Consider the following 17,242-nt stretch of genomic DNA (forward strand, 5'->3'; position numbering starts at 1 on the left):
CCACTCACTGGCTACAACCCCAGAATAACCCTTTGACGCTGGATCCATGTGCTGTACCCACCTGGAGCACTCATGGAGACTGCCCAGAGCTCACCCCAGACAGCCCAGAGCAAACCCTCCTTGCACAGTCTGGCAGAATGAAGCCAGATCACACAAAGCTCTTGTCAGGGTTTCTAGGAGGGTGCAGAGAGGTGAAAGGGGCTCTGTTTTCATGCTGCCACTCCTTTTGCAGAGCCATAAGCCCCCATACCCTGTGGAGGTTGTGTTTGAACTCCACCAGCAAGGGGCTAAAGCAAGTGGGAAGGGCAGAGAAGGAGTGTGTGTGGCAGCAGATGTAAGATGAGCTCAGAACCACATACTCTCCTGTCTCCTCTCTGAACATGCTGTATTTACTCAAACACTTGCTCACCCTCCTCCCCCAGTGGAGAACAAGCAGCAGAGTCCCTGTGCAGAGCTCAGAGCCAGTGGCTTAGGACAGCCCTCATGGTGACAACCACGTTGGGGTGACAAATGGCAGAGCAAGTGGTCACTCTGGGAATTAATATTGTATTAATGTGCTGGGGGGATGGACCATCCTCAGGGCTCTGCAGAACTGGGGCAAGGATGTGGTTTAATTTGGCCTGATCCTTGGCAGAGGACGTGGCATCTGCTCCTGTAGCCCTTGTGCAGCGGGACCAGTCTCAGGCGATGTCACTCCTGACAGTTCAAACCATGTGCTCAGGTGTGACAGAGCAATCCCCAGGCCTGTCTGGCAGCCCCACATTCTGCACAGCTGTGGGCAAAGCCGAGTTGGTGGGATGCTGGGATGGAGCTGGGAATGATGCTGCTGTTTGTGCCCCCACCTTCAAAATCCTCAGCTTGAGCACTGATTAAATGCAGATCCTGCTGCGCAGGATCATCTTCTTCTTAACTCATCTGTGCTCATCTTTTCCTACCTGATGGAACCAAGGTTTTCTCATGGGAAACCACAAATCTCTTAAACATGTTGCCTTTTTAAAAATTAACCTACTTTCCATGTGGATTTCTGGCTCCTTTCCCCCACTGTTTGCATGATTAACTCTGCACAGCGCCCTTTCAAACATGACTTTCTCTTGTAAATCCCACTGTGCAGAATCAAATTGGTAGCAGGGAGGATTTGTCTTTTTGATTGAAAGTTTGTTTGACCTGAGCTTTCGGTAAGTGCTTTGCTCCTTCTTTTTTAACTAATTTTAGCTTTACCTGGGGTAGAGCTGTTTGAAAGGATGACCTTCTTACCACCAACTGAGCTATTCCCCCTCCTGGCTTGTCTGCTAAAGAAACATTTCAGCAAATGTTTCAGAAAAAGGGGAGAAAGATAAATCAAGAGATGCTGTAGCTCCCTCTTCCTCTTCCTCTCCCCATCCAGAGTGAGATAGCCATGATGGAGTTGCATCCAGAGTTGCTGACAGTGAGTAGGGTCTGTCCCATTAGCATGGCTAGTTTTAATTTTCTAATGTAACGTGAGCTGGATTAGGGGATTATCTCTTCTGCAGCTCGCAAGGGTCATGCCTGGAATTTCCCAGCTCCTGGCCCGTGGTGGGGGCTTGGTGTGGCACCCTGTCTGTTCCAGGCATCCGGCGACGCCGTGCCCTCCGCGGGATTTCTGCTGGGTGGGAGGCTGCGAGAGCAGATGGCATTAGGGATGTGCAGGCATTTCTTTTCTTGGAAAAAGCCAAAGTTGGATAACAAATACCCTCTCCATACAGCTTTTAACCTGTATTTTTGTCCTGCTCCCCCAAACTGAGAGAAATGAGCTATTTTAAAATGTGAGTTCTCATCTCCCCACGCTCTCAGTGATTTTCCCTTTTGTCCTTTATTCCCTCTCCATCGTCTCTCTCCCTCCACTCCACAGTAAATCACTGCCAGGATCGCAGTTGCATCTCCAAGTTTATTTATGTGGTGGATAGGCGTGAAACAGCCCAGCAGCTTTGACAATGGCATGTGCTGTACATCTGCTCACAGCTCCTGCCAGCAAACTGGGAGCTGCCCATCCAGAGAGAGCCTGCACTTGGTACCTGTTCACCTGGGCTCTCAATCATCCCAGGATTACTGTACCTTCAGACATCAGGGATCCCAAGCTCTGAGTTGTAGGATAAAGGCTTTCCCAATAAGCCAAGGGCAAAGGAAACTCAGTTATCTGGCTGTCCCTTCCTGACAGTACAGAGGGGATTTGCTCAGTGTTCTAAGCTGTGCTTGGCAAGGAGAAATTTGGCACTTGAACCTGGACACTGCCCAGCAGAGCCTGGGGGGTGAGTGGCCGAGAGTCACAGTCCAGTTTGTCCAGAGTGTGGTTAAAAGCCTTCTTGCCAAATTAGAGCCTAAATAACACAGAAGGGCAGAGAGATGGAGGGCAGGGCTGTCTGTCACTCCTTGTGCCCTTGTCCATCCCTCTTGTGGGTCACAGTGGCCCACAGAGGTTTGAGCCTGGGGCACTGTGGGGCTGTCTCGTTTCAGAAACACTGCGACAGGCAGAAGGCAAACCTGAGGATCCGCTTCAAGCCCTCGCTCTTCCAGCACGTGGGAACCCACTCCTCCTTGGCTGGGAAGATACAGAAGCTGAAGGTGGGTACCAGCTGCCCAAGCTACAGGTGGCCTGGCCTGCAGGCACCCAGGAACTGGCTGTCTTTGGGTGGGAACATCAGTGACAGCAGCTGGTGGCAGCTGGATTTCTGTGCAGTGGTTGTGTTTTATTCTGAGTTACAGTGAGCTCAGGTAGCTCCTGCTGCTCAGAATGGCAGTGACATGCACCAAGAGTCACTGCAAAATTTAAGCCTTGGAACCTGTCATGGCCACCCATCTTGTGTGCCAGACTGTGGTCCAGGCAAGTCACTTCGAAGAATCTGCTGATGCACCTTGGAGAGGTGACTCCTGGGATGATCTGACTTCCTTCCTACCCCACTCGGTATTCCTGGGATTTGGTGATAGGTGAGCTAGAACTCACTGCGTAAGAGCTGGAATTGTTGATGTGTGTTTCAACATGAACAAAATGCAGCTTCCCACAACTACAAGTGCAGAACCCATGGGGACACATCCCTGGACTGTGCTGTCTGTGTGATCCCCAGGGAAATGGATGGTATGATCCAGTTTGTATCACAGTGCAGTGCTGTCAGGCCATGTAATCCAGTCATTTTATGCTATTGTCAGCCTCCCAGCTGCTTTCTCCTCAAGCGTAAGGACTGTTTCCAGAGCTCCTGGGGCAGGGACAGGCATTCAGGGACATTTGGACAATGAAGGGCTCCTTGGTGTGCTGGATCAGAGCGCAGAGCAGGGGTGTTTCTCTGAGCTGCCTCTCCTAAAGCTGTGTCCTGGGATCCAGTCAGACATTCCCCTGCCTAATGCCTTCCCCAAATTACTTCCATCTCTCATCCTTCTGTGCCCAGCAAATCACAAAATTTTAATTTGTAGTGCCTTGTAGCTGGGGCCCTCATGGGTCAGAGCAGCTCATGGCCCTTCTCTGCCCTTTTGTATTGTGCCCACAAAGGACAAGGACTTTGGAAAACAGGCACTGCGGAAAGAGCATGTCAACCCTCCTGCTGAGGTGAGCACCAGCCTGAAAACCTACCAGCACTTCACCTTGGAGAAGGCTTACCTGCGGGAGGACTTCTTCTGGGCCTTCACTCCCACTGCTGGAGACTTCATCCGATTCCGATTCTTCAAACCGCTCCGTATTGAAAGGCCAGTGCTTGGGGGGTCAGCAGGGGGGTGTGGGGACACCCCAGAGCATTTGGAGACACCTGACTTTTGCTCTCCTGGCAATTTAAATCAAATTTCTTGCCTGTCTCCTGCTTGGCTGCCCAGGAGGAGAGAGCAGTGCTCTTCTAAGGGAAGGACAATTTGACCCTTTCTCAGTGGGCCACCTTTGCCAGAGCCCTTTGCTTTCCTGCACTTGTGACCAGTCCATGGTTTCGCTAAGCTGGTACAGAAAGTCTCCTGCCAAATCATGCTGTGGGCTCTTTGGGAAGGTGCCTGTTAGGTTGAGCTGTTTGATGATTCGGATGGGGTGAAAGCCATCATGTGCCCCCTCGCTCAGTGTGCCTTTCCCTGGATTTGGTCTCTGTCACAGGTTCTTCTTCCGCAGCGGGAACATCGAGCACCCAGAAGACAAACTCTTCAACACGACCGTGGAGGTTCTGCCGTTTGACGTAAGGGTTTGATTGAGACTTGAGGTGAGGGTGGAGTGGGAAGCAAAAGCAGCTTGAGAGAAGGGAACTGCTTAAAGCCATCAGGAAAATCTTTCCTGGATTCGAGTGCCTCTTTGAGGTGCTGGCAGGGAGCCAGGGGGTCATGCCTGGTGTGATGCCACCTTGGGAGTGAGGTGCTTTGCTGAGCACGTCTGTGTGAGCCATCCCTGCCTGCAGAGGGGATGCTCCAATGGGTGGGATGACTGCAGAGGAGGGGATGGAGCCAGAATGGTGCAGTGGAAGCAGCAGCATGAGAACTGCAAATGTCCTCTTTTTTGGGCACGTGTCTCAGGGTGCCAGGTATGGGACGAGATGCCAGGGTTTTCTGGCAAGGACAGTTCTGGGGTTGCTACTTTTCCTTGGGGCTTTTGGGTGACTCTTGCCTCTGGCCTTGCACAAAACTCCTCTCCTTCTGCAGAGCCTGCAGTCAGATAAGGAAGCCCTGCAGGAGGGAAGAGGCGCAGTCGTCAAATACCGCAGGACAGCAGATGGCTACATCCAGATAGGTACAGTGGGGTGTCAGGTGGTAAAATGCCTGTTGGCTTTGATAACACAGCCCATGTCCTCACCTGCACATCAGTCAAGAACCTTAGAGCTGTTTGCTTGGCAAAGAGTAATTTCTGCTTGCCAGGAGCCAGGCTGGAACAGAATTTAACTGTCATTGTCTCCTCTCCTACACTGCCCTCCCTCTCAGACCAGGTTGTCCTCCTCAGATAGTTTACAGTCCTGCATTTCTGCCAGTCTCTGCTCAGAGCTGGGAGCAAATGATGCATATTATCCATTTGCTTAAGATGGGGTTAAAAACCTCCACCAGGGGCAGTTTTTCAATCTGTGTACTCAGAGCACTTGCAGGTCAAACTTTGTCTCCTGCCACCTGAGCTTGTTTTAGTGCTTGCCCTGCCCTTGTACAAGAAGGAGCAATTGCAGCCTCCAGAGACCTGCCAGTGTGTGGTACAGCCCTGGTGTCCCTGCTAAGATGTCTTTTTTTTTTAATTAAGTTGACAAATAAAAGAAAAATTTCCTGGTACATGTAGTGTTTTGCCATTTTCTCATTCCTCTGCATGCTGGCTGGTTTCTCCCAGTTGCATTTTCAAAAAAAAACCAAATCACACGCAAAAAGTGTGTCAGGCCACTCTGTCCCCTTTCGCACAGCAGCAATATCTAGCCAAATACTCCCCATTTTGTTTTGTTTACCTGATTATTGTTCTCCAAAGTGTGGTATTTTGCACTGTATTGCCATCCACGCTGCTGGTTTTTAGCCTGTGTTGGGGAGTGGCAGGCAGGGGCTGCTGGGGCTGTTGGTGGTGCCCCTCGGGGAGAGGGGAAGGTGGAGGGGCAATGCCAGAGGACCATCCCTGTGTCAGCCACGTGCTCTCCCCACCAGGCTCGTTCTCCAAGGGCATCGCAGAGGGCGAGGTGGACCCATCTTTTGGGCCTCTGGAGGCCATCAGGCTGTCCATCCAGACCGACTCCCCGGTGTGGATCATCCTGAGCGAGGTAAGCCGAGCTCCCTCAGCACCTCCCCAGCCCTGCCCTGCTCATCGCTCTCATCCCATCCCTCTCTTCTTTCAGATTTTTATCAAAAAAGCAGAGTGAAACATGTATGAGGCAGAATGGACACACTCCTGGATCCCTGGTCCTGCTCCCTCCCTGCTGTTCCCTCCTCCCCACGGCGCCTTGCCCGGACCAGGACAGCGCAGGGCCGGCTGCTGGAGGCAGCACTCGCCGGCAGACTGCGGCAAAGCTGCTGCTCGGCCGGCCCCACCATCCCCAGCGGGGCTGCGGGGCCAGGACGGGCATCGACTTCTCCTGAAGAGGAGCAAAAAGCAGAACCCAACCCCTGTGCAGAGGGGTGGCTTTGCTCCGCTCCCTCGGCCCCTCAGGGTGCCGGCTGCCGCTCGGGACACACGGACACGGGACAGCTTGGGGTCGGGATGAGCTTTAGTGAGCGTGGGGACAAAAAGCACCTTCAGCCCTGGACAGGGCAGTCTTTGGCTGTATTTGGGGACAGAGCAGGTCACATCGAGTCCTGCCAGCTGACCCCGCCGGCGCGCTAGGATGGAGGTGGCAGGGACCGAGGGCCTTGCCCTCTCCCAGGCAACAGTCCTGGCCACAGCTGAGGATTAAGTGAGGGCAAAGACTGACCCTCCTTCAGCAGAGGAGGAACAAATCCAAAGGGGTTGGAGCTATGATTATGGCAGGGAAAACAAAAAATAAAATACGCCACACTGTGCCTGCCAGCATTGAACTCAGCCCCTTAACTCATGGTGAAGTCTCCAGTGTCTTCATGCCTTGAGATTGAGTGCAGAAACTGTCTTTTTTAAAATAACTATTTCAGTTATTGATTGATGTGGGTTTTTTGGGGAAGAAAAAAAAATAGCAGAAGTAGCCCAGTTCAAAAATAGTAGGGATTAGTGTAAATCCCAATGTCCTTTCAGCTATACACTGGAATGCATTATACTACTTTAATGTGCTGTATTTTTTATTATTGGATACATTTGATTTTTTCAAGTACATCTCTCTATATAAATATATAAAATAATGTGCACTGTAATAAAAGCTAAATTTAAACCTTTGGTGCAGCAGTGAGAGTCACTTGCAGCAGGGCTGCTTTAGGCTTCTGCAAACCCCAGGTTCACAGTGGAGGGTGTAATCCAGGGAGGGCAAAGTACTACTGCAGGGTGGATAAGTGAAGATAAGTGAAGCTGGGGCAAGGTAAAGGTCATTCAGTCAATGCCAAACACAGACTTTAGTATTTGGACTAGGGTCAAGCTTTTCTCCCAATATTTGGATGTGGTTTTAGGCAAGCTTACCCATCCTTTTCAGTTAGTCACAGCAGCTTTTCCTATAAACACAGTCCCCAACTCAGATATTCTCACAGCAGTCTCTGAGCACCTCTGACAATCACAGGTGATTTCTAGCGAGAAAAAGAATTTATTTTTGTATATCCATGGTGTGAGTCTTCAAAATAGATCATTACAGCAGTAAGGAGGAGAGACGACAGCATGTGGGTCGATCTGTGCTCCATGAAGCAGAGCCAGAGGCATTTTAGAGCAGACAGTGCTACAAAGCTCAGCAGTGAAGCTCCTCAGCAGGAGCAGAGGCTGGAAAGCACTTGCTTTCTAGAAGGGAAATTATCTCTGAAGAGCAGAGGAGTGCCAGCATCCACCTCCCTTCAGAGGGGAGCACAGAGACAGGGAAATAGTCTCTCTCTGATGGTGCCACGTGACTGGCTCCCCTGTGCCAGGGGCAAACAGTGATTTTTGGGAGAGCCGTGGCCCCTCTCACCAGGCACTGTGTAGCTGGAGAGGCCAGGCCAGTGCTGACATCCATGAGGAGGAGCTGGGCCACAGGAAGTGTGCCAGGAGCCCGGCCAGTGCCAGACCCAGCAGCAGCCAGAGCAGCCAGGCAGTGGCGTACAGTGGTCCCAACCTGAGTGGGAGAGAGCAACGTCAGGCACTGCCAGCCCAGCCAGGGCACAAGGCACACTGGCAGGGCTGAGCATCCCCACCCTCCTTTGAGACAGGGAAGAGGTGACACAGCCATGAGCACGTGGGGGCAGGAGAGGAGGAGGAGGTGGTGAAAATCTGCCTGCAGTCCCACCCGTGGGAAGGAAACCTGTTCAGGAGCCACATCCTGCTCCCAGCCTCCCTGGGCTGGTTTTGGGTGCCCACAGCCCTGGTCAGGTGCTCACCGTCCCTGTGCAGCCACGGTGTATCCCTGGAAGTACTTGAGGCGGGTGTAGAGGTACAACAGCCCACACACCGCAGTCACACCTGTGGGGAAGAGGGGAGTCGCGTTCTGATGGAGCTGGGGATCCCTGGACACTGCTGGAGCTGTGTTCCAGCACCGTCACCCCAGCAGATGGGGCATGACCAGAAAACCAAACACAGAGTTATTTGGCTGTAAACCACTGTGGGAGTTTAAATGAGTTTTCTTCCTTCCCTTTTTGTGAGAGATGAACTTCTCTGCCCCACAGAGTTGCCCTGGGACTTGGGTTGGCAACATTCTCTTATATGGTTTCTCCTCACAAGTTTCCTGTGGCAGCAACCAAATCCCCTGAACTCATTTGGCAGGGATAGACCGTGGATGGGTAATTGTTTGGGTTATGGTTTCTCGTTCTGACACAGCACTGCCTCAGCTGCTGGCACCCTGGACAGCCTGACCTTGTCTAGGAGAAGCAGCACGAGGGGACAGCCAGGCTCTGGTGAAGGAGCAAGGGCTGCCAGTGCCTACTCCTCCAGGCAGGAATGGGCTCAGCTGCTCCCAACAGGAGCTGGGGCACTTCTTGGTCAATCCAGCTAAAGGGGAAATTTGCTTTCCATGAACAACAGCCTCCCAAGCACAGAGAGAAAGTGCCTGAGTCACAATGGGATTTAAACTGGGATTGGGGTTTTTTTGTTTGTTTGTTCACATGGTTTGGGTTGGAGATCCCCCCCACATCCCTGTTACCTTGATGGAAGAAGATTCCAGCAACCCAGAGGAGTGAAATGAAGATTGGGAAGTACTCTGAGCAGTTTGCCCTGGTGAGAACCAGAGATGAGAGTTAGAATTGCCTCCTTATATGTTGGAGCATGGATAACCAAGGCTGGAGTAGGGAATGGGAAACTCACATCAGAGCAAACTAAAAGAGCTGATAAGAACCATTACTGTGCTGTGGGAAAGGAGCCTTTTCTGTGATCCAGAACACCCAATATCTGTATTTAAGAGAAAAAAAGCATCCAAACAACACACAGTGTTCACCTCTCCTGCATTCACATGGCCCTGGGATGATGAGCTGTGGCTGAGATGGAGATTTGTCTCTGCTGGACCCTCGACAGGCTCCATTCCGTACACAGCACCATCACAGACAGCTGCTGTGGGAGAGCCTCCATGTCAGTATTTAAGGAGATTTCTCTTCCCCTCAGGTGAGCACAGCCCAAATTTGGGAGTCACACATGTCACATTCCAAGAAGGAGACTTCTCTCAGATAAAATTCAGCAGAAGGTGATCAGATCTGCAGCCAGGTTTTCTTCTTCCTTTTTCCTTTAGTGGCAAAAATACTGATTTTCTGTGAGAAGGCTAGGAGCTGTGCTATTAAAGACACTGGTTTTGCTTCTCCTACATTTTACTATTCCCTAGGCAATTTAATCTTAATTTTGGCCAAAAACAAACCAACCTTTGGAGAATGGAGCCAGGCTGGGAGCTGGAAAAAGTCTGTAGAACCTTATGCTGTAAATGCAGTTTGAGCCTCAGTGAGGGGAGGCTGCCAGGTTTCTCCAAGTGAGTAATATGTCAATACCACTTTTCCCCTTTTTTTTTTTCAATATATCAATTTATCCATTTGTGTACTATTCCACAAGGAAAAGAGGAGAAAAACCCACAAAGAAGCAATACCTTCTCAAGTCCAAGTTCCCTGAGGTCACCTTCTCTGCCAATTACAGCCAGGGCTTCCCAGAACACCACAGCCCATGGCATGACTTGGTTAACACACATTTAATAGTTAAGTATTTAATTAAAAGCCACATCAGCAGCTCCCCAGCTCACAGAGGCTGATGTCTCCAGGCAAGCTGGCCTTCCATGGCACCACAGAAGGACTGAAGCTGGTGTTTTTGTCACTCCACAAATGCTTCCTGTGTACTGGCGAGGGAACGCAGCTGCTTTGTTCGGGATTTAGTGCTGTGCTGGAACTACCCTTCACACCAGCCCCAGCCAATTCCTTTCAATCGCTTACAAAACAGAATGACTGAGATGAAAGACAGAATCTGGTGCTTGTTGGAAGCCGAAGGGATCTGCGAACATTTCCAGTTTACCTCCAGCATTGCTCTCTCCATAGGAACAGAGCAAAAAGAAACAGCCCTCAGCAGGGCCCCGCGAGTGCTGACTCTCACAGTACAATGGCTTCTGAAAGGGAAAAAATTAAAATGCTCTTGTAGCTGGTTTTGCCAGCAAAGCCCTTTGCTTCAATTCAACAGCAAAACACTACAAGAAAATATCAGGTTATTAATAAAGCTTTGGCTGCTCTCACCATTTGGAGCCAACGGTAATATTAAATTTAATGATTCTAATCATGAATGCTCTGCGCCTCCTCCATACGGCCACTAATTCATAATTTGGCTGCCTCACAATGCCAGAAGGAGAATTATCATGGATCTGCAGAAACACCCCAGCCAAAGTGCTCCAAATCAAAACTCAGACCTTTGCACACAAAGCATTGGAAAAAAAAAACCTAATATCAGGAGCAGTAAGTGAAAAGGTGACTTGAGGGTGACCAGTGTCTCCCAACAGTGACAGTTGACTCAAGTCCTATCTAGACAAAGTCACCACAAAAAAGTCAAAATCTTACTGAGCTCTGAAGGTCCGCTCAAAGTCAGGGTGACCTGTTGTTTCAGGAGGGGAAATCTTGTACTTCCGACGGGCGTAGATCACCTGCACTGCAAAATAGGCTAAAAACAGAACACGGGAATGGTAATAGACCAGCAGTGTTTATTTAGCCAAGCTTTATCTGGCTTGGAATCAAACAAGTGGTTAGAATAAACAAGATAATATGATCTAGGTCCACAGTCCAGGGCTGTCACATATGACCTGTAATAAATGTGCCATTTATTTCACATTCATGGTTTTGATGCCATGGAGATTTTTTGCCTTTTCTTTTATACCCCTGTTATACCTTTTTACAACTCCTGTATTCTTAGTGCTTTTTGCCTACATTCTTGGACTTGTTTGTTCAGCTAGAAGACTAAACATTTTAGAAGCTTCGCAGGTACAGGATAGTGTGCCCCAGAGCCCAAGGTCCTCTCCAGAACACATTCTGTAAACCAAGATAGAACCATCCAGGGGAAGGTTCCTTGGGGAAGGGGGCTCATTCGAGCCTCTCGCTGGGGAATTTTTGGTAGATATGCTAATTAGTAAAACCTTTAATGATATACCAGATCTTTTGGGGTTGTGCATTGTGGTGTGCATGGAGGTGCATTCGACCTAGACATAGTGCACCTAAGGATCCTTAAAATAAATACCAAGGTAAAATCTATTTTTCCCTTCTAACCGTGTTTGACTCTTGATTTTAAGACCAGGAAAAGGCATCAGTTTAAATTCAGGTTTGGTTATCCCAGCTGAGTGCCAGTGCTGGAAGACACTTTGCATCATCTCACCCCCAGCAGAGCCCTCAGTGCCGCTCCCCAGCAGATCAAACAAAAAATAAAACCTTACCAAGTCCACACCGAGTCACAGAATTATTTCTTAATCTTGCACTTTGTGTCTAGAGCATCCGTGCACCCTCAGCCAGTCTGATGGGAATGATGTGCAACACTCTGCTATTCCTGGTGGATGCAAAGCATGGCCCACGTCACAGAGCAGCATCCAAACTGTCAAGCACTGGGGTATCATTAAGTCAATTAGAGATGCTTTTAATCATGGCAATAAAAGGAAATGGGGAAGAGGGCAATTTTTTCTTGCCCCTTGCTCCTGCAGGGCAGCCCCAAGACTCCAGCAGTTCAAGGAGCAGAGGTGCCTCCCATGCTTGCTATCAGCCTGTGCCACATTTGAGCCAAGGCACTGACTCAGTGTCTGCTACATCAGTCCTTTGTACATTTGTAAAGGACGTGGAAAGTCACTTCAAAACAATGAAAACTTGCCAATATGAAGATTTGGAGTGTTTCACTATTTATTGAAATCTCCTACTCCCACGGGCAATTGCTGATGCTCCGAGTGTTTTATTTAGGTGCACTGCTGCTTTTATTGAAAACTCCTATTTTCATATAGGAGAAAACTAAGTTATGAAAACAATTACTTTGGTGGCTGTGGTGGTGTCACTGAGATGCTTGTGTGAGCAAAGTCCTCGCATAGCAACATTTCCAGAGTATCGCATAGAGAGACAAGGAGTAAGGCCTGCCTTGAGGACTGTCTTACTGTAACAAAGATAAAAGCAGAACAGCAGGAGAGAGAAGGGGAAGTAGGGACAGATGTTCCAAGATTAGAGGAAAGACATGTGCCTGCAGAAAAGCATTAGAACATACGTAGACAGGCATTAGAAATTTAAATAATCTGATGCTCTGTGACTTGTGTATCACAAGGCTTTAGGAACATAAATACCAACAGTCATTCCTTTAAAGACACATTTAAAAACAATTAAGCATGTTCTAGCGTCTTCCACGGTGACCCAGCCTTAAACAAAAGGTGCTGACAGATCAGGGTGGGGAGAAACAAGAATCCTCCCCCCTTGGATTCATTTGTAGAACATTGGTCATGGGTGAGGGTGTCGTCCTTCCCCAGAGGTCCAGCAGGACATGACCCAGCATTCCCTCTCTGAATCCAGAGATGTAACATGCAACTGGAATTCAGCAGCTGCTGGCAGAGCTCTGGGAATAAGATGAAGACATGACCCATCCTGTTACCTCCTCACATCAGGTAATCACCTCTCCTCTTCCCGGATGCTCTCAGGGTCTCATCCCAGTCTCCTCTCCAGAAATGGACTGAGCTGAAGTTACAGCATCATGAGCAGCTCTGCTTGTGGCATAAGCCAAACTGCACTGGGCAATGCTCTTCATCCTGCTTTGTGCCACCTGCAGCTTTCCTAACATAGGATTCTTGTGACTGATGAGTGAGGTAAGAGTCATTTCAGATCAAACCTCTCCATCAGCTCTACAATTAGTCCTACCCAGATCCCTGACACTTAGGGATGGGTAACATACAAAATAACCACCCAAGAGGAGCAGGAGCCTTTTGGAGGATGGCTGTCTGTTCCCCAAACCTGGTGTAATGGTGAAGCACTAAGGATGAAGAACCAGTCCCCAAAAGCATTTCTCAGAATGAGGTGTTGAAAAAACCCACGCTGCATGAGCCTTCTCAGCACAGACTTTTAGAAAAAAGTGTTCAATCTACTCTGCAGGACCTTCCAAACTATTTTTTTTGTGATTCATGTCTCGAGGTTAATCACCTGTGTGGATTCCCATGTGGCTTAGGGGCTCAGCTCTCCGTGAACTTTGCTCCTCAGCGGAAATATTCTTCATTCTCTATTTGATTATGTCCACAAACTTGTCAAATCATATCATAGCTGCTATCTGCCACATTTGAGTGAACCTGGCAAACAAGCCCTGTGGGGCCTGACAGTGACATTGCATATGTTTTCTTTCCTTTGAAGCCATAAAATAAAGGGGGGGGAGGGGGAAACTGGTAGAATAATTTTGCTGTGTGGTACAATGTTCACCACAAGGCTGGGGCACGTATCTATAGAGCACTAAGCTCAAGAGTTTCACTAAACTGAGAATGATTAAAAAGGGGAAAGTTACTTAAAAGAATGTGGAAACTGCAGGATTCCAGGAAATTTAAAAGGAAACATAAAAATCAACCAACATTGTACCAAGGTCAGCCATTAAATTACATCTCCCACACCAGGATGTGATGGAGGAGTGTCACAGGGAATAGCCCATGTCCATGCTCAGAGCAAGTCCCAGACCTGTAACTCACCTACACAAGGCCCTTTCAAAACATGCAGAGAAAGCCACTGCACAGCTCTGAACCCCAGTGACACGGGCACACGCATTTCAGAGTGGATGGAAAGGAAACACACAGGATTCTGCAATTGCTCCTTGGCTTCCCATGCACAAACCCAGGATACTTCATCCAATCGAACACAGAGAGGAGGGTGTCAATGCCTGCTATTTACCTGCTGGCTTCACACCTGGCCTGCATGCCATGAAAGGAAAATACTTAAGGCTGCAACCTTTACAAAGTACTTGAAATTCTCATTGAACAAAAACATTTGAGACAAAACTGCTATGTACGGATTTGCTGCTGAGGGTTTCCCAAAGGAAAAGGGCTCAGCAGGATTTCTGTGACTCAATTTCAAGTTTTCTTCATGGCTTCTCTTTGCACACTAAACACTCGCTCCACCTCCACTTAGTTAAATAACAAAAAAATTCATAGTACAAAGTTTCTTCCATTTGTAGTCACAGCATTTCTCTGTAAATTGAGTGGAAATTACAGATAATTCAGAAGTCCTGAGCTCTTTTTTTTTTAGGTGGCATATTTTGTTTTAAATAATGCTTCTATTAAGAGATTTATCATCTGATGGCTAAAAGCACATCAGGCTGCTCATAGTAAGCAGAGATGTGATAGCTGTATGGTGAATTAATACAGTAATAAACTCCACAAACTTTCCCTTATAGAAATGTGAAGATTTTAATAAAATGGGGGCTCTGTCCCCATCCCAGGCAGGGGAGCGACCGTCCTGAAGCCCAAGAGGGAGAGACTTTGCCCAAAGGACCCACAAACAAAGAGCTTGGCAACAACACTGTTCTTTCAAAATGGTCTAAACACAATGCATCTATTTAAATTAAAAGTCACTGAGTTCCTTTGAAGAGCTCTGTGTCTATTTCTGACCAGAACTTGCATTAGTTTCCAAATTACTGTGCTCTCAGCTCATCATGTCATCTGTGCTGTGCCATATGAACATACAAGGGTATCAGCCACAGAGAAACACCTGTGTGCACGAGGCTCTTTCCTCCATGTCTGTACACTGACCTCCTCACCAGCACATTTACTAACCTGCCCTTATTTTGGCTACCTCCAGCCACTGCAAGTTATAAATTACCTACTAGAATTCAATCACAAACTGGTTTACTTTAAGAACATCCTGTTGAAATTGCTTTAAGTCTGAAAGTTTTACTTGCTGGCTTTGAGGATCATTTCAGTCCCTGTTAAATAATGATCACCCTCAGGCATGACACTTCTGCCATGGATAGCCAAACATTTGTATCATTTTACCATATTGGAAAACAGTGACTTCCACTCCACAGACACTCCAAGCAAAATACAGGAACCACACCCCACAAAGTTTAACATAATTACCCTAATACCATCTGGCATTGTACAAAGGACATTTACCTTGCTCCAGGACTCCCAGAACTGTGACCATGGCCAGCAGGTCTATCTGATCTCTCATGCTCCTGACTGTGGAGCAAACCCCAACCTGATGCGATGGGTACAGCCGCCCGAATCCTTTCTCCCCACCACCACCAAATTCCACAGAGCTGCCTCTGAGCACAGGTGTTTCCTCCACCCACACCTTAACTCACCTTAACTCTCTCCACACCATGTGGTTTTCCAAAGCAGCCACCCACGAGAAAATACCTATTCCAGCCAAGTGCCTTTAGCTGAACAAGGGAGCAGGGAAGAATTTTGCATGAGCAAACTGTGAAATTCTTCTAATAACATTTACAGATTTTATACCATGATTGAATTATATGTTGCCAGCAATGGAAAGATGATGGAATTCTTTCCAGCCCTTTTGTTGCTAGTTTTAATGAGCCCTGAAGCATCTCAATTATGTGCAAGGTTGTAAAAATTATTAACAAGCATTTACAAATTAATGACTTGACCTTCTGCTCTTATTTCAAGTAGTGGAGTTGACCATGAAAGATTTGATACACTCCAGCTGAAGTAACTTAATTCTGTTATCAGATTCTGTAATTTTAGGAGAACATTCAGATACTTTATCCTACTAATTACTACTCTAAGTTTACCAAAGAGGAGGTCTTTTCTAGCACCCACTCACCCTTAGTAGTTTTCTGATGTTTTAAAGCAACACAAACCTTTTCCTGGCAAACATACAAAATAGAAGTTCTCAGTTCTGAAGGCAGCAGATGATGTAGAAACATACAGACCCTGAGAAATGTTACACTGACCTCAGAGTTATAACTGTAAAATATAAAATTTGAAAACCAATGTTTTAGCCCTGAGTAACTTTTCTCCCCGCTCCACAAAAGTAAAACAGGCATCAATTCAAAAAGTTACCTTATGTTTTTTGAGCAACTTTATACACATGACTACTGTGACTTTAAAATTTTTGAAATCAAAGAGGAGGAAGGTTTTCTCTCAATTTTGGTGCTGAGCTATTGCACTTCTCTCTGTTCAGTCACACACACAAACCCTCACTACAGAATTTGTGCATATACCAGACCTATAGTTTCTCCCAAGTGGGACACAGCAAGTTTTTTTTCTGGTTTGGCTCTTCGTCACTTCAAAACCTCATTGTGACAGCTCATCAAGTTGAAAACTTCAGTTAATCAATCAAATATCCAATGTTACACTTTTTATAAATAACCACATATGTAGAATAGCAAAACCACTGCCTTTCTCTAAAAAACACTCATATGATGTAACTTCAGACTCTCCAAGGTACAGCAGGCTCAGACTAAAATAGAACTAAAACCTAAAAATTAACCTTAACTGAACCTATTGGTGACCAAAGATTGCATCTGGGGTGTCCAATATAAAAGTCAGAGGGGAAATGTCACCAGGGGTCTTCTTACACCATATTTCAACAAACAATTCAGGCTTGAGAAAACATTTCCATTACAGATTTCCATTACTCTCAGGAAAACACTGACATCAAGAAAAAAAATAATCAAAATAGGTTCTTAGCAAAGGTTCATCACAAGCTGCCACTGACTCTAAAATCTTTAGAAAACCACACGTCATTTCAGTGGGGGATGGTTTGGAAAATTTCTGTTTCACTCAACAATAACTAAAATGGAGCATTTTCAACGGGACAATAAAGCAAGAATTAATGTAATTTCACAGTTCCCAATGGGCAAAAAGCAGCTGGTACTGCTGGTACTGCTGCTTATCATTATATTTGGTTCTTTATAAGCTTCTGAAGTTACAGGTCTCCTCCTCTCCCAAACAGAACACAAAACTTGTAGAGTAGGAATACACTAAAAATACACTCTGGTAAGTCAGGATGCTGTGAGGAAACCAGGAGGCTGAGCTGGGACTGCAAATACAGCTAGACAAAGACAGCAGCTCCAAGGCTTGGAGAATGATCCATCAATGTCAGAAGCTGGCTATGGGACTTCACCAGCCTTAAGCCAAAATATCCAGACACATTGCTGCCAGTGCTTTGTTCCTTGTTCAGAAACATCAGCTCCTGCTTGCAGCACGTGTCCCATGTCTCAGCTGGATTCCTGTGTGTGCCATGTGCCTGCATCAGACAAGTCTTGAGGAAATCAGTGTGAACCTTTAAAGGCTGTTATTCTGAGGGAACTGGCACATTTTTGGAACTC

The 17,242-nt window shown here is 47.4% G+C and overlaps 2 protein-coding genes across 3 annotated transcripts in view; one reads left to right on the forward strand and one right to left on the reverse strand.

Annotated features, from left to right (window-relative positions):
• The window catches only part of MGAT4B (alpha-1,3-mannosyl-glycoprotein 4-beta-N-acetylglucosaminyltransferase B), a 51,290-nt gene extending 44,515 nt beyond the window's left edge, over positions 1–6,775 (forward strand). The window contains exons 10-15 of the mRNA XM_069028604.1: positions 2,473–2,580; positions 3,500–3,693; positions 4,082–4,160; positions 4,618–4,705; positions 5,584–5,696; positions 5,772–6,775. Of these exons, the coding sequence (XP_068884705.1) occupies positions 2,473–2,580; positions 3,500–3,693; positions 4,082–4,160; positions 4,618–4,705; positions 5,584–5,696; positions 5,772–5,795 (606 nt within the window). The 3' untranslated portion in view covers positions 5,796–6,775. The remainder of the gene's footprint in view (positions 1–2,472; positions 2,581–3,499; positions 3,694–4,081; positions 4,161–4,617; positions 4,706–5,583; positions 5,697–5,771) is intronic.
• Positions 6,776–6,820: 45 nt separating this feature from the next.
• LOC138117934 (leukotriene C4 synthase-like) lies at positions 6,821–15,227 on the reverse strand. Of its 2 annotated transcripts, XM_069028605.1 has the most exons (6): positions 15,063–15,227; positions 10,525–10,624; positions 9,992–10,082; positions 8,652–8,722; positions 7,894–7,975; positions 6,821–7,631 (listed from the first exon to the last, which is right to left on the reverse strand). In XM_069028605.1, the coding sequence occupies exons 1-6, from the start codon at positions 15,118–15,120 to the stop codon at positions 7,272–7,274; spliced, it is 762 nt and encodes a 253-aa protein (XP_068884706.1). In that variant the 5' UTR covers positions 15,121–15,227; the 3' UTR covers positions 6,821–7,271. The 2 variants fall into 2 exon arrangements, with proteins under 2 accessions (XP_068884706.1, XP_068884707.1); XM_069028606.1 differs by lacking the exon at positions 9,992–10,082 and having other exon boundaries at positions 7,394–7,631.
• Between the last annotated feature and the right edge of the window lie 2,015 nt (positions 15,228–17,242).

Source organism: Aphelocoma coerulescens, chromosome 13 (assembly GCF_041296385.1).
Source record: "Aphelocoma coerulescens isolate FSJ_1873_10779 chromosome 13, UR_Acoe_1.0, whole genome shotgun sequence".
In the NCBI taxonomy this organism is placed as follows: Eukaryota; Metazoa; Chordata; class Aves; order Passeriformes; family Corvidae; genus Aphelocoma; species Aphelocoma coerulescens.